Raw genomic sequence first — 15,984 nt, forward strand, 5'->3', positions numbered from 1 at the left:
CTTTTTTTTTTATAGAAAACATCCCACGTGATTGCTTCTCCCAGTAGATCTGCTGTGCTCTACAGTCAAAGAGAGGAATTGGGGACATTCCAAATAAAATATTGTGATTCTGAGTCACAAGTTGCCGATATCGGAAAAAGGCCCCTGCGATAGGGCGGGCGCAAGTTTTGATGGTAATTGCGTCTAAAGACACACCAGGCGTTATTACAGTGCCTATACGGGTGTCTCAGTCCTTGCACATTTAAATACAAAGATGAACAGCAGGGAGGGGATTTTGCATAAACTCGCAGTTGAACGACCACCAAAAGACGGATGCGCGGACGCGTCTGATCCCAAATCACCATAGTGTAGGACGTTAGAAGGACCATTTGGATGTTCCTCCACCCATATAACAGCAAGCGTTATCGAGCAAAATCAAGGTTCATAAAATGTATGAAATGATAATTATTCCGTGACTGAGCTTAAAATAACTGGTGGCGTGTTAAGCATCTGCGGTCAGTGCCCGCTCAGTAGAACTGAAAGCCCAGACTTTGTGCCGGAGATATCTGCGGCGATTTCCTCGTAATGCTTTATTGGGGGAGGGGGGAGTCATTTTTGCACGAATCCTCAGAAAACCGCATTTTGTTGAAGGATATTCTGCAAAAGAGAACGGATACGAATTCCCCTAAGTGTCAGCCTGGCAGCAAATCCGAGTGCAGCTGATTTGTCTGCCAGAGCGTTGATCACTGCGACGGCGCGACGACTAATGGCCACACGCGTCCTCTGCCGCAGTGAGTACTGAGCCCCTGAGGCTAAAAGGGGCACGCATCACCCAGAAGTCTGGGATAGATATTAATCAGTGATTTTGGTCCATCATACAGTCAGCACACATGTAAGCGATTGTGTCTGGGAATCCCCGGGAGGAGAGGGATCTCTGGGATAACCTGCTCAGTCTGACTCTTACCCGGGGAAGTGGAGGGAAGGGACAATGAGCAGTAAATATTAATAATACTGTGTAAACTGCAATAAGGTTATATGGAATATAACATACATTATTCATTCAATTTCTCACTTCAGGTACTCTTATCCGAAGTCCTGTAATCCAGCAACGTCCAAAGAAACTGATGGCTACAGTTCAGTAATGTCCTGCAGATGGTCTCTGAGTAGAGTACTGTCTTCTATACTCACTGTGAGGAGCACTGGTACGTTACTCAACTTACTGTAATAAGGAAGAGAGAGCCAGGGGCAGAATGAGAAGATATAGGGGTAGTTTTCTAATGTAATATAGAATATTTGATCCAATTTATGGAAGCCAAGTACCATGCATTCAAGTTAGTAGACCCATGCTTATCAATACTATGTTGGTTTAATAGACTACATTGACCTGGTAATAATTCACTCTTTACTTTGTTTATTTGAATTATCTTCTATGGGATTAGCTTTGTGTCTTGGGTTGGTGATAATGTAGGGTTTGCTCTGTGCCTTGGGTTGGTGATGAACCTAGTGTGGCTCTGTTCCTTTGGTTGATGATGAATCTTGGGTTGGCTCTGCGTCTTGGGATTGCTTTGTTTCTTAGGTAGGTGATAAATGTTGGGTTGACTCTATGCCTTGGATTGTTGATGACTCTTGGGTTGGCTGAGCACCTGAAGTAGGTGATATATCTTATGCTGGTGATTAATCCTGGGTTGGCTCCGCGCCTCCGTTTGGTGATGAAATTTGGGTTGGCTCTGCTCCTTGGGTTTGTGATGACTCATGGGTTGATGATGAATCTTGGGTATGTGGTGTATCTTGGCTTGGTGATGAATATCTGGTTGGTTCTATATCTTGGGCTAATGATGAATCTTGGGTATGTGGTGTATCTTGGCTTGGTGATGAATATCTGGTTGGTTCTATATCTTGGGCTAATGATGAATCTTGGGTATGTGGTGTATCTTGGCTTGGTGATGAATATCTGGTTGGTTCTATATCTTGGGCTAATGATGAATCTTGGGTATGTGGTGTATCTTGGCTTGGTGATGAATATCTGGTTGGTTCTATATCTTGGGCTAATGATGAATCTTGGGTATGTGGTGTATCTTGGCTTGGTGATGAATATCTGGTTGGTTCTATATCTTGGGCTAATGATGAATCTTGGGTATGTGGTATATCTTGGCTTGGCGATGACTATCTGGTTGGTTCTGTATCTTAGGCTGATGATGAATCTTGGGTATGTGGTGTATCTTGGCTTGGTGATGAATATCTGGTTGGTTCTGTATCTTGGGTTGATGATGAACCTTGGGTATGTGGTGAATATTGGGTTGGTTCTGCATCTTGGGTAAGTGATGAATCTTGGGTATGTGGTGTATCTTGGCTTGGTGGTGAATATCTGGTTGGTTCTGTATCTTGTGCTGATGATAAATCTTGGGTATGTGGTGTATCTTGGCTTGGTGGTGAATAGTGGATTGGTACTGAGTCTTGGGTTGATGATGAATCTTGGCTTGCTCATGAATATGGGGTTGGTTCTGCATCTTGGATGGGTGAAGAATCTTGGGTATGCTGCAGTAAGAACATAATTCTTGATCTGGGGACTTGGCACTTAGTGGGTGGATGTAGCAGATGCGGGCAGAATGTAGGTCTCCAGATTCCGCTTGATAGGATATGAATGTTTAGAAATTGGATTACCACAGCCAGTGGACACCACACATTACCTACGTGTAATAGGGAAGAAAGCCTAGGATGGTGGCTGATTGTCATTAGTGTTAGTACTTCTGTGCCTGTCCACATTATTCCACATTAGTAGTACGTGTTGTTTGACAAATATAATATAATAGGTCACTGTCACTGTGTACTGGTCTCATTTAGAGGGTCTGTTATATGCTCCTTCTATACATTTCTCACCACCTGCCCCTTTCCTCAAGGTGCTTACTACTATGCAGACCCCGGACAGCCCAGACGGGTGTTTCCTGCCGGAGCACCTGGACACCGCAGCCTTGGATATCGAACTCGATGAACTGGACTCTATACGAGAAGATGAAGACGGTATGAGGTGGTCTTGTGTATATACCGCGAATATTCTTTATGTCACACGGTTTTATTTCTTTATTACAGTTTACAGTTTGCAGTTAGTGGAATAGATGCTATCTGCCTAAATATCCCCTTCCCTACCTGATTCACCTGGGACAGGGACTAATCGGAAGCTTATTTCATATATATTGTCCTCTTTTTCATCCTGGCAAGTCTACAAATCTGTCACTCATACTCTACAGACTCTGGAGTATATATCTGAGGCATCAGAGTTCACAAACCAGGATCAGATTATCATTAGGTGGTGCAGTGGGAGCGTTATGTAGTGCTGTACTGTATTCCGCTGCAAAACATAATGCAGCTGCACCTGTTACCTGTACTGCATTCTGAAGAGTGAATTATTCTCCACTCATGGCTCACATAGACTACTAGTGATGTTCTTATGTCATAATTGCATGTTCTCTTTTTCAGGTTCTCATCTCAGTCCCTTCCTTACCGTCTATGACCAGAAACCACTCAAACATCAGGGGTCCATTTTCCTGAAAGGAGTCCCTGTACTGGCTCACATATCCCAGACAGAGCGTTACACTAGTGGCTCAAAGGTGATTAGTGGCACATTTATCATTCTGCCCCTCCCCCTGCAGGGTGACACAGTGACACAGGCAGGAGGGAGCTATGAGCCTGTCCCTCCCCCTGCAGGGTGACACAATGACAGAAAGAAGGGTGTTATGAGCCTGTCCCTTCCCCTGCAGGGTGACACAGACAGAAGGGAGCGATGAGCCTGTCCCTCCCCCTGCAGGGTGACACAGTGACACAGACAGAAGGGAGCTATGAGCCTGTCCCTCCCCATGCAGGGTGACACAGTGACACAGACAGGAGGGAGCTATGAGCCTGTCCCTCCCCCTGCGGGGTGACACAGACAGGAGGTAGCTATGAGCCTGTGCCTCCCCCTGCGGGGTGACACAGTGACACAGACAGGAGGTAGCTATGAGCCTGCCCCTCCCCCTGCAGGGTGACACAGTGACACAGACAGAAGGGAGCTATGAGCCTGTCCCTCACCCTGCAGGGTGACACAGACAGAAGGGAGCTATGAGACTGTCCTTCCCCTTGCAGGGTGACACAGATAGAAGGGAGCTATGAGCCTGTCCCTCCTCCTGCAGGGTGACACAGTGACACAAACAGAAGGGAGCTACGAACCTGCCCCCCCCTGCAGGGTGACACAGACAGAAGGGAGCTATGAGCCTGTCCCTCCCCCCTGCAGGGTGACACAGACAGAAGGGAGCGATGAGCCTGTCCCTCCCCCTGCAGGGTGACACAGACAGAAGGGAGCTATGAGGCGAGCCTGTACCTCCTCCTGCAGGGTGACACAGACTGAAGGGAGATATGAGGGTGACACCGGCTGTAGTACCTAGGTACCTGCGATGACTATTATAGAGTATTCTGATGATCAGTGACGGGGTGTGTGCTGCGCTAATGCCCCTCTCTCTGTGTAACAGGTCCGCACCAGCACTTTATATTCCATACACCTGACTCACGGACCCTTCCAATGGAGCATCAAAAAGAAATTCAAACATTTCCAGGAACTTCACCGGGATCTCCTCAGACACAAAATATTCGTCACCCTCCTCCCCCTCAACCCTCTGTCCCGGTACGGCTCAGCAGTGTACATGGCTTATTGTACTGTGGCCTTAGTCTCTTCTCCGCCAATCATAACTCTCCTGAGAGAATCTGCAGAATGTGTGTCGCTGACTGTCTCATTCCCTCAGGTCTCCTTCCGCCTCTTTGCAATAAGGAAGATAATTTAATTGACTATTTATAGCAAATTATGACATTCAGGTAAGTCTGTTAATGAAGCACTGATCTGTTATACCGTCCCCAGCTTTGCCGTGACGCGGCATCGCGTTGAAACCACTTCTGCAATGCCCTCGCTGCCTCGCGTCTCTGGAGAGTCCCCGCAACGAGCCTCCAGCAAACAGGTGAGTCACGTTGGCCTCGTACTCTTTTAATACAGGCTAAACGCTAACTAATTATTCAAGTGTAAAAACAGTTTTAGGCATGAGTTTGGGGTGCGGGGCCCCCTGGGTTGGTGTGGCCTGCTGCCTAATCTAGCACTTTTTTTTGCACCGTATTATTTTCTACCCATGTAACACTTTTACTTGTCACCATTGTAACATTCCTAACATGTGGCTTCTGCTTCTTACTTATGTAACAATTACCTCTCACTTGTGTGGCGCCTTGGGGAGGTTGGCCTGGGGTGGTCCCATGCCCTGGACTTGAACCTTAATGTTAGGGACCCTCCAGATGAGGTCACCTGGTTGCGGTTGGTGTTCCCACATATTTTTGGCCAAAATTTATGCTAAGCACCTCCATTGTGCTTTGTTATATTGCATAGTTTATTATAGTTATTCTGATTAGCATTGCTTGGTGTTATAGAGTGTGCATCTGCATTTTCTTTTTTTCTGTGTGGAACTACTACTAAGTCTCAGCATGATAGCACCTCATGGAATTAAGGTGGGCAGTCCATTCCTCCCCCCCATTCAATTATTCAACTATGTCTGGTCTTTAGTATTTAGAATAAACGTATTTGACCTATCAGAATATTCCCACCACCATTCTGATGGTTTCCTATCACTATATTCTACAGGCCCTCTAGAAAAAGGTCTAGAACTGAATTTCATCGTTTTAGGAAATCCTCCGTTCTTGGGAGGATTCCGTTCCTGCAAGAATATTTTTTCCAGGAACTCTGTTTTGTGTCTGTCTCCTGTGATTTCTCTTTCCTCCGTTGACGCTATAGCGCAGTTTCTGTGTAGACCCTGTCGCCCCTCCTGACACTTTACATCTTGTCATTTGCAGAAATACATGGCCGAATACCTCAACGTGCTGCTAACCAAATCCTTCTACCGAAACTACCATGCCATGGTGAGCCGCGCCCGCAGTGGGGTTCTGCCACCCCTTCTCCATCTTGGTTTTGTCGTCCGTACCTCCAGAACTGTGCCTTCATCTCCCCGGCTTGCAGTGGTTGTTACAAGTGACCAATTTAACTGTTTCTTTCAGATGGAGTTTCTGGAGGTCAGTCACCTGTCCTTTATTACAGACCTCGGGCCTAAGGGACTGTGAGTATGAAAACCTTCAATCTCTCCTTGCACAATGCAGTATTGTTACATGTAACAATATATTGCGTCATTGTACAATGCACCGTGTAGTGTGTACGGCGTTGCAGTATATTGTTACACCACACCACCGTGTCGATTTTTCGCACCGTCGTTGAGGTACCCAGCGTAAGAATCTGGCTGTGAAGAATTGCGCAAACAACCTGATTTTATAAACTGCTGCCAGGTTGTCGCTCCTGAGAGCCTCCGAAAATCACCCCCGGTGACGTGGCTGCTACAGACAAACGCATCGCTAGTCTCTAGCTCCGTAAAACGTCCTGTTGTCCATGTGTTCTACATGCATCAATTCAGTGAATGCTCTAGTACGTACAAGCATTCAAATTCCTATGTAAGAATGATCTTACACGCTAGCTGACCTCATCTTACACGCTAACCTTACACAGGCCCGGCGACAGGGGGGTACAAAGGGTACCTCCGTCCCGGGCCCCGAAGTCCTGAGGGGCCCCAAAGTCCGGAAACTATTCTGCGGCTCCTAGTATCCTCTGTTAAAGCTACCCCGCCATCCCCTTCCTATCCATCCCCTTTACCAGGTGCCGGCTTCCAGCAGCAGAGCTGTGCCATGATTCGTGGGTGTATAGGGGGCGGAGCCTAATGGCTAAAAGTTGCCTGGCTCCATGAGACCTGTGCTGTAACACTGTGTAACCAGGAAGTGTTTCTCCCCCTTCTCTCTCTCTCTCTCTCTCTCTCTCTCTCTCTCTCTCTCTCTCTCTCTCTCTCTCTCTCTCTCTCTCTCTCTCTCTTTTTCCTGCTCCCCTAATGGGAATTGTAGTGACAGCGGCGGGGTATGGGGGGGGGTCGATTTGGGGGGAGGGGCAATCTCTCACTTACTACCCAGTATAAAACTCTTCCTGTGTGTGCTGTAAGCAATATTGTCTTATAATTTGTATTTTTTTTTAAATATTTTTTATAGGGAAGGTTTCATACTGAAAAGATCCGGAGGCCACAGAATTCAAGGGCTCCAATGCTTCGGCCATCACCGGATCTGCTACCGCTGGTCAAAGAGGTCAGACCCTGGCGTGGGCAGTCAGTGTGTACCTTATATTACCTCCAATGCTAAAGGGGAACCATCCTGGGCCATCATCCTTCATACGGTTCAGACAGTCATTCCTCTACAAGGGCTTCCCAAAATGTACTGAGCCGTGGAGAGAGATAAAGTATCAGCCAATCGGCTCCTACCTGCCACGTTACAGGCTGGGTTTGAAAAATGACAGTTAGGAGCTGATTGGCTGGTACTTTATCTCTGTCCATGGCTTAGTACATCTGTCTCTAGAGCAGGGGAAGACCAGGTATGACACACCAGCTGCTTTGAAACTACACATCCCAGCATGCCCTGCCAAAGCTCTGCTGATAGAGCATGCTAAAACTGTGGCAGAGCCTGCTGGGATGTGCAGTTCCACAGCAGCTGGCGTGCCACACATTGCCTTCCCCTGTACCTGTGACGCCGTACTGCCCAGCCTCGCAGTAGCTTCACGCCGTGTCGCTGCAGGTCCTAAACTCTCCCCACACTGTCTCTGGAAAACGAAGATCTACTTACTAACTTTAACTCCTAAACTCCTGATTATTCTATTTGTATAATGTCCTTGGCCCCGGCGGGCGGGGTGCGGTCTGAGCGTAATCCCTCGTCTGGTCTCCTCTAGGTGGCTGGTGGTAAAGGATTCGTTCCTCCTGTATCTGAAGCCGGACTCCGGGGAAATTTCCTTTGTACTGCTCTTCGATCCTGTGTTCAGTATCCAAGTGGGTAAAAAATCCACAGAGACCAAATACGGCGTCCGGATCGAGAACTACTCCAGGTAATGGGGAGATTTACTAACGGCCCTCTCCTTACATTTTTTTTTATCGGTCCTTTTGCTTTTCTCTATAATTTCCCGCTGCATGTTTCATTTCTACAAATGGCTCATCCTGCCCACTGTAACCTATGTAGTGTGCCCTAGATGGCTGCCTCACCTGGCACTTGCATGGGCAGGATGTGTAACACGTGGAACTGTTTATGCACTGGGTATCCTGTTAGCCACGGTTAATTTGATCATTGTATGACTTCTTTCTATGTATTGCTTATTGCACATTGCAACCAATGTAGCGCGCCCAACATGGCTGCCTCGCCCTAGTACTCTGTCGTGCAGAATGAACAATGCATGGTTCTGAGGATTTTGCAATAATCTCGGCCAGTATTTATCTATCCCCATTTACGTGTCATCAGTTGCAGGCATTGCCTGCCCTGTCCAGTGTAATCCCATGTAGTGCACCTAAAATGGCCGCCTCGCCTGGATCCTTCGCGGGTAGGAGGAATAATCCTGCAACAGATGACACAACATGGCCGCCACGTCGTTGTGTTAGGTTCATGGCTCCCAGGTCTCTGCCCGAAGTGCCTGTTTCTTAGTCCACACCCCCTGACTCGCGGGGCGCCCTTGTGAGCAGTGTCCCTTTCACGGGGCACACCCCGTTTTCATGTGTGCGTGAGCGGGCATGCCAGGGCCAAAAAGCGGCCACAGTCCACCAATGTCAGTCTCTGTCGGTACCCCCTCCTCTCTAGCCAGCAGCGCAGCGGAACTGCGCAATAGGGCTGTAACGGAGTCCAGCACCATTTTCCCGGTGATCGGTGCAACCCTGCTACCGCTAAATGGGTGCAGGCTGTGGGCCTCCTGGGCCCAGAGGTCTGTGTGCACCCATTATAGTAACCACTGGTTACTCGGATGCCACTGGGACTTCTGCCCTGGGCAGTAGAGGTTTATCCCGGGTATATGATATTTAGGTAGGAACAGGATGCCAAACCGGGTATGATAAAGTGCACCCCAATAGGACACTAAGAGGGGCATTTACTAAGCAGTGATAAGAGCGGAGAAGTGAGCCAGTGGAGAAGTTGCCCATGGCAACCAATCAGCACTGAAGTAACATCTATAAAATGATACAGAGCTGCTGATTGGTTGAAGGGAAATCAGCAGCTCTGTATCATTTTATAGTATGCAAATTATAGATGTTACTTCAGTGCTGATTGGTTGCCATGGGCAACTTCTCCACTGGCTCACTTCTCCGCTCTTATCACTGCTTAGTAAATTTACCCCATAGCGTCTCACCAGAGACTTTTTGCATCACTAATGCGGATACAGTACAATGTGAGGGTGCACTGGCTGGAGACGCTGGCATTTCATGTGCTGCTGGGTGCCAGTCAGATGCTACTCTGGGTAAGATTAACAGGCTGCATCAGGCATCACATTTTGCATGCGATGCATCCCGCAACTCACTGCCAGCGTAACGGCGTTTAGTAACTCCGTATGCTTGACTATAATCTCATGGGCTAGCTCTCCTGATAAGATCTGTCTTTTCCCGCCCTTTAGCTCTCTCCACTTTTATCTCTCTCCGAGGTATGCTATAAATTGCTCGGATGAGTTTAAGGCGCCGATTCAGCGGCGATGACTTGCTCACCAGTAATTGGCCATTTTGAATCATGTGATGATCAGTGCGTTCTCTCATAATTTAAATAATGCGCAGCGCTGACCTAATGCTGCAATTTAATTATGTCTCGTACACATGAAGCAATTAATCTCATAGACTGACTATGATGGGATGAGGGATTAGTCATTAGTGGGTCATGAGATTAGCGGCACACAACAGCGTAGCGTCTTTTCTGAGGGGCAGATGTATTAACCTGGAGAAGGCATAAGGAAGTGATAAACCAGTGATAAGTGCAAGGTGATAAACGCAGCAGCCAATCAGCTCCTAACTGTCAATTTACATATTGGAGCTGATCGGCTGGTGCATTTATCACCTTGCATTTATCACTGGTTTATCACTTCCTTATGCCTTCTCCAGGTTAATACATCTGCCCCTCAGGGTGAGATATCATTGTGAAGCCTGAAGATCGCTGCTGTGTGTAATCGGGCAATGTTACTGGTGTCTCGCTGCCATATATACAGTATATCTAGCTCTCTCCCAGTCAGCAGATAATGGTTCTGCCTGACGGCTCCCATAATTCAGTCACTTATCCGACACGGCATTTGGTTCATCCCTAATATCCCTCTGCTGGGGACAGATGACTTTCTCGTCCCGTCATCCTCTTATCGCAGCGCTGCCAGATTAGCGAGACTCGGTCTGTAATGCAGAGAAATCTGCTGCTTAGGCAAACGTTAATCCCATTTATCCATTGTGGCTGCAGAAGGACGACTCTCCCTTTCCCAGCTTCTTCCGTCCTTGTGCCTGGGAGATCAAACGGCCTCTTTAATCCCAGTAATGTGACCCCCGTGCACTCCCTTGGACAGCGTGAAGTGGGGTCACGCGGTAATCATTGCTGAGGAGATCTGTAAATAGCTGTGGGAAGCCCCCCCCCCCCCCCCCCCCGCTTCACAGCTCTGTCAGTGGCCCATCTGTGGAAACAACAATCTGCATTGCACAGCACGACTAACTCCAGCCAAAGCCTTGCTGAGCCCACCCTGACTGCATGTGTCTTCCCCCGGGGGCCGGAGAAGTGACCAGGCGTTACTGTAGTGGAAAGGAGATAGTGGGGACTTGTGATCACTGCAATGGATTATATTAAATACTGTGTCGGCAGTTAAGGCGGCACTGTAAGATTTGTACCGTGGGTATTGCATCATAAAGTTACCCAGTACAAACGTGTGCAGAGCGCCCTGCTCGGCCCTCTGCACACGTTTGTACTGGGTAACTTTATGTTGTCTAAGGCAACCAATCAGCTTTGAGGTAACGTTTATCAATTGCATTCTAATCCATGATCTCTAGCAGCTGATTGGTTGCCACGAGCAACTTCTCCACTGGCTCGCTTCTCCAGTCTTATCACTGCTTCATACATCTGCCCCTAAATCCTGCACCAGCAGTGCTGACATTCACGGTGTCCTCAGGTCTGGATATCAACGAGCCACAGTAAGGGGCAAATTTACTAAGATGGTAGTTCTGTTTAAGGTGGGATGTTGCCCATAGCAACCAATCACATTCCAGGTATTATCTTCTAGAAGGTGCTAGATAAATGAGTAGAATCTGATTGGTTGCTATAGGCAACATCACATCTTAAATAGAACTCCCATCTTAGTAAATGTACCCCTAAGAGTGTTAAATCCAACCAGGTAGATTGCTTGTAGTGCCTTTACCAACGCGTTTCATCTCTTAGCCTTCACCAACCATCATATGTTCACGTTCTGTCCCATAGTGTTCCGTGTTACCCAGATGTAGAGAAGCTAGAGGCACATGTAGACTTCAGAGCACACAATTAAACACTGGTACACTTCCCGTGGGGTGTTGTGATTGGAATACACCTATAACCATGATTGTGCGTCCCACAAGCTCATTTACCGACATTTCAGGGCCCCTAAACCCAGATGCTGAGCGCTTGTCTGTAATTTACAGGACGCTGATACTAAAGTGCAGCGGGTATCGCCAGGCCAGCTGGTGGGGGCAGCAGATTAACCAGATTGCTGAGGATCATGGGAAGGATTTCCTGAGCATCCACCGGTTTGTTGCCCACGCCCCGGTGCGGACGAAAACGCAAGTGAAATGGTGAGGATGTGTGTGCGGCTCTTGTGGACTTCCTTTGGCCCACCTCGCTCTGCTTTCCTTCCACATTGCTATTGTCCTCCTGATCCTCCTCCGTCATCTGCTCTTTTCTGTCCTCAGGTTTGTTAATGGGTCCGGTTACTTTGCTGCTGTGGCGGATGCGCTCTTGCAGGCACGGGAGGAAATATTTATCACTGATTGGTGGTAAGATGGAACTTCATAATGATATTCAGAGGGTGCCTGTAGGACTGCTTTAGTAGATGGTGACATCCAGGGGGTTCCTGTAGGACTGCCCTAGTACATGGTGACATCTAGGGGGTTCCTGAAGGACTGCTCAAGTACATGGTGATGTCCAGGGGGTTCCTGTAGGACTGCTCTAGTACATGGTGACATCTAGGAGGTACCTGTAGGACTGCTCTAGTACATGGTGACACCTAGGGGCTACCTGTAGGACTGCTCTAGTTTCATGGTAATGTCCAGGGGGTTCCTTTAGGACTGCTCTAGTACATGGGGACATCCATGCAATAATCTGTAGCACTGCTCTAGTACATGGGGAAATCCAGAGGGTACCTGTAGGACTGCCCTAGTACATGGTGACGCCCAGGAGGTTCCTGTAGGACTGCCCTAGAACATGGTGACACCCAGGAGGTTCCTGTAGGACTGCTCTAGTACATGGTGATATCCTGGGGGTACCTGTAGGTCTGCTCTAGTACACTGTGACATCCAGGGGCTACTTTCAGCTGTTCATCTGCTTCCTATGCCTCAGACAGATCTGCATTGATATATTGTCTCGTCTGTGTAGGCTCAGCCCAGAGATCCACCTAAAGAGACCGGCATCTGATGACACGTGGAGGCTTGACATCATCTTGAAACACAAGGCGGTCAGTACAGGCGGCGTATGAGATCTTGGCATCTCCTCACCCAATGACACAGTGCACAGTTGCTGAAATGCAGGTTGTGCATAGTAGTGGTCATACTGTGGTCACATACAGTTCCTGAGAGGAGAACGTTCTCCAATGTAATTCATCCACCACTGCTGGTTGGGAGTCTCCTGCCCCTTTATATGGCTTGGCCAAAGAACATTACTCTCAAGGTCCACCCTCTGGTTGTTTATGAATTATCCCTTGTTCTCATAGCGCCTGCAGACTTTCTAGCATTTTGCCAAGATTGTCTCATACTTAGTATGGAGTCAGTTTTGCTCTTTGTTCTGTACTATGGTAATGCTACTATTTCATATTGCAGGAGGCCGGGGTGCGGGTTTGTGTGTTGCTGTTTAAGGAGGTAGAAATGGCTCTGGGCATTAACAGCGGGTACAGCAAGAGAGCGTTAATGCTCCTCCACCCCAATATCAAGGTAAGAGAAGAAGACCTGCACCCCAGCACCCACAATGATGCTATGCAGTATATGTCACTCGCTACACCCTCATGGCGTCAGCTTTCCTGGGTGGTCTTCTAGTCTTCCTCTCACCCCCATGTGTCTGCTTACAGTTCCGCCTCCCCATCTCTCCCTCCTCATGTAGGTGATGCGTCACCCGGATCATGTCTCCTCCATCGTCTTCCTCTGGGCCCACCATGAGAAGATGGTGGCCATAGACCAATCTGTGGTGTTCCTGGGCGGTCTAGATTTAGCCTACGGGCGATGGGATGATCACAGTTACCGGCTGACAGACGTGGGCGCTACGGAGAAACAGCAGAAGGTAATTATTGCTCTTCTCAGGGATTCATGTATGTCCTCCTCAGACTGTATCTGTTACTCAGTCACTTTATTCCTGTTACTTCCTTACGTTACTCATCTGTCCTTATCACTTTTCTCCGGTCTTGTTACCCCAATTGCGTTGCTCCTCTGACTCCAGTGCGTTGCTCCTCTGACTCCAGTGCGTTGCTCCTCTGACTCCAGTGCGTTGATCCTCTGACTCTGGCACATTACTCCAGTGCATTGCTCCTCTGACTCTGGCACATTACTCCAGTGCGTTACTCCTCTGACTCTGGCACATTACTCCAGTGCGTTACTCCTCTGACTCTGGCACATTACTCCAGTGCGTTACTCCTCTGACTCTGGCACATTACTCCAGTGCGTTACTCCTCTTTCTCTAGCAGATTGCTCTTCTTACTCCAGTGTTTCTCTGACGTCCTAGTGGATGCTGGGGACTCCGTCAGGACCATGAGGAATAGCGGCTCCGCAGGAGACAGGGCACAAAATTTAAAAGTTTGACCACTAGGTGGTGTGTACTGGCTCCTCCCCCTATGACCCTCCTCCAAGCCTCTGTTAGGTTTTTGTGCCCGTCCGAGCAGGGTGCAATCTAGGTGGCTCTCATAAAGAGCTGCTTAGAGTAAAAGTTTTGATAGTTTTATTATTTTCAGTGAGTCCTGCTGGCAACAGGCTCACTGCAACGAGGGACCTAGGGGAGAAGAAGTGAACTCACCTGCGTGCAGGATGGATTTGCTTCTTAGGCTACTGGACACTAGCTCCAGAGGGACGATCACAGGTACAGCCTGGATGGGTCACCGGAGCCGCGCCGCCGACCCCCTTGCAGATGCCGAAGTAAGAAGAGGTCCAGAAACCGGCGGCTGAAGGCTTTTCAGTCTTCATGAGGTAGCGCACAGCACTGCAGCTGTGCGCCATTGCGCTCAGGCACACTTCACACCGGCGGTCACTGAGGGTGCAGGGCGCTGGGGGGGGCGCCCTGGGCAGCAATGTTAATACCTTTCTGGCTAAAAAGAATACATCACATATAGTCCATGAGGCTATATGGATGTATTTCACCCCTGCCAGGTCTCAGAAAAACCGGGAGAAGAGCCCGCCGGAATAGGGGGCGGGGCCTATCTCCTCAGCACACAGCGCCATTTTCCTACACAGCTCCGCTGCTAGGAAGGCTCCCAGGCTCTCCCCTGCACTGCACTACAGAAACAGGGTAAAAAACAGAGAGGGGGGCATTTTTTGGCGATATTATATATATTTAAGCAGCTATAAGGAAACAACACTTATATAAGGTTGTTCCTATATAATTATAGCGCTTTGGTGTGTGCTGGCAAACTCTCCCTCTGTCTCCCCAAAGGGCTAGTGGGGTCCTGTCTTCTATCAGAGCATTCCCTGTGTGTCTGCTGTGTGTCGGTACGTGTGTGTCGACATGTATGAGGACGATGTTGGTGTGGAGGCGGAGCAATTGCCGGTAATGGTGATGTCACCCCCTAGGGAGTCGACACCGGAATGGATGGCTTTGTTTATGGAATTGCGTGATAATGTCAGCACGCTGCAAAAGTCGGTTGACGACATGAGACGACCGGCAAACCAGTTAGTACCTGTACAGGCGTCTCAAACACCGTCAGGGGCTGTAAAACGCCCTTTGCCTCAGTCGGTCGACACAGACCCAGACACGGACACCGAATCTAGTGTCGACGGTGAAGAAACGAACGTATTTTCCAGTAGGGCCACACGTTATATGATCACGGCAATGAAGGAGGCTTTGCATATCTCTGATACTGCAAGTACCACAAAAAGGGGTATTATGTGGGGTCTGAAAAAACTACCTGTAGTTTTTCCTGAATCAGAGGAATTGAATGACGTGTGTGATGAAGCGTGGGTTACCCCTGATAAAAAACTGCTAATCTCAAAGAAGTTATTGGCGTTATACCCTTTCCCGCCAGAGGTTAGGGCGCGCTGGGAAACACCCCCTAGGGTGGACAAGGCGCTCACACGTTTATCCAAACAAGTGGCGTTACCGTCTCCTGATACGGCCGCCCTCAAGGATCCAGCTGATAGGAGGCTGGAAAATACTCTAAAAAGTATATACACACATACTGGTGTTATACTGCGACCAGCAATCGCCTCAGCCTGGATGTGCAGTGCTGGGGTGGCTTGGTCGGATTCCCTGACTGAAAATATTGATACCCTGGATAGGGACAGTATTTTATTGACTATAGAGCAATTAAAGGATGCATTCCTTTATATGCGAGATGCACAGAGGGATATCTGCACTCTGGCATCAAGAGTAAGTGCGATGTCCATATCTGCCAGAAGAAGTCTATGGACACGACAGTGGTCAGGCGATGCGGATTCCAAACGGCATATGGAAGTATTGCCGTATAAAGGGGAGGAATTATTTGGGGTCGGTCTATCGGATTTGGTAGCCACGGCAACAGCCGGGAAGTCCACCTTTTTACCTCAAGTCCCCTCCCAGCAGAAAAAGACGCAGTCTTTTCAGCCGCAGTCCTTTCGTTCCTATAAGAACAAGCGAGCAAAAGGACATTCATATTTGCCCCGAGGCAAAGGAAAGGGTAAGAGACTGCAGCAAGCAGCCCCTTCCCAGGAGCAGAAGTCCTCCCCGGCTTCTGCAAAG

At 48.6% G+C, this 15,984-nt stretch overlaps 1 protein-coding gene across 3 annotated transcripts in view; it reads left to right on the forward strand.

Annotated features, from left to right (window-relative positions):
• PLD2 (phospholipase D2) overlaps positions 1-15,984 on the forward strand; it is a 66,825-nt gene that overhangs the window by 29,757 nt on the left and 21,084 nt on the right. For all 3 annotated transcript variants that reach the window (XM_063930772.1, XM_063930771.1, XM_063930773.1), the window contains exons 2-15: positions 1,057-1,181; positions 2,877-2,997; positions 3,454-3,584; positions 4,479-4,630; positions 4,862-4,958; positions 5,836-5,901; positions 6,037-6,095; positions 7,063-7,155; positions 7,790-7,942; positions 11,502-11,651; positions 11,769-11,852; positions 12,451-12,529; positions 12,891-13,001; positions 13,168-13,344. In XM_063930772.1, coding sequence (XP_063786842.1) covers positions 2,889-2,997; positions 3,454-3,584; positions 4,479-4,630; positions 4,862-4,958; positions 5,836-5,901; positions 6,037-6,095; positions 7,063-7,155; positions 7,790-7,942; positions 11,502-11,651; positions 11,769-11,852; positions 12,451-12,529; positions 12,891-13,001; positions 13,168-13,344 — 1,461 coding nt within the window. In that variant the 5' untranslated portion in view covers positions 1,057-1,181; positions 2,877-2,888. The remainder of the gene's footprint in view (positions 1-1,056; positions 1,182-2,876; positions 2,998-3,453; positions 3,585-4,478; positions 4,631-4,861; positions 4,959-5,835; positions 5,902-6,036; positions 6,096-7,062; positions 7,156-7,789; positions 7,943-11,501; positions 11,652-11,768; positions 11,853-12,450; positions 12,530-12,890; positions 13,002-13,167; positions 13,345-15,984) is intronic.

This window comes from Pseudophryne corroboree, chromosome 6 (assembly GCF_028390025.1).
Source record: "Pseudophryne corroboree isolate aPseCor3 chromosome 6, aPseCor3.hap2, whole genome shotgun sequence".
NCBI classification, from domain to species: Eukaryota; Metazoa; Chordata; class Amphibia; order Anura; family Myobatrachidae; genus Pseudophryne; species Pseudophryne corroboree.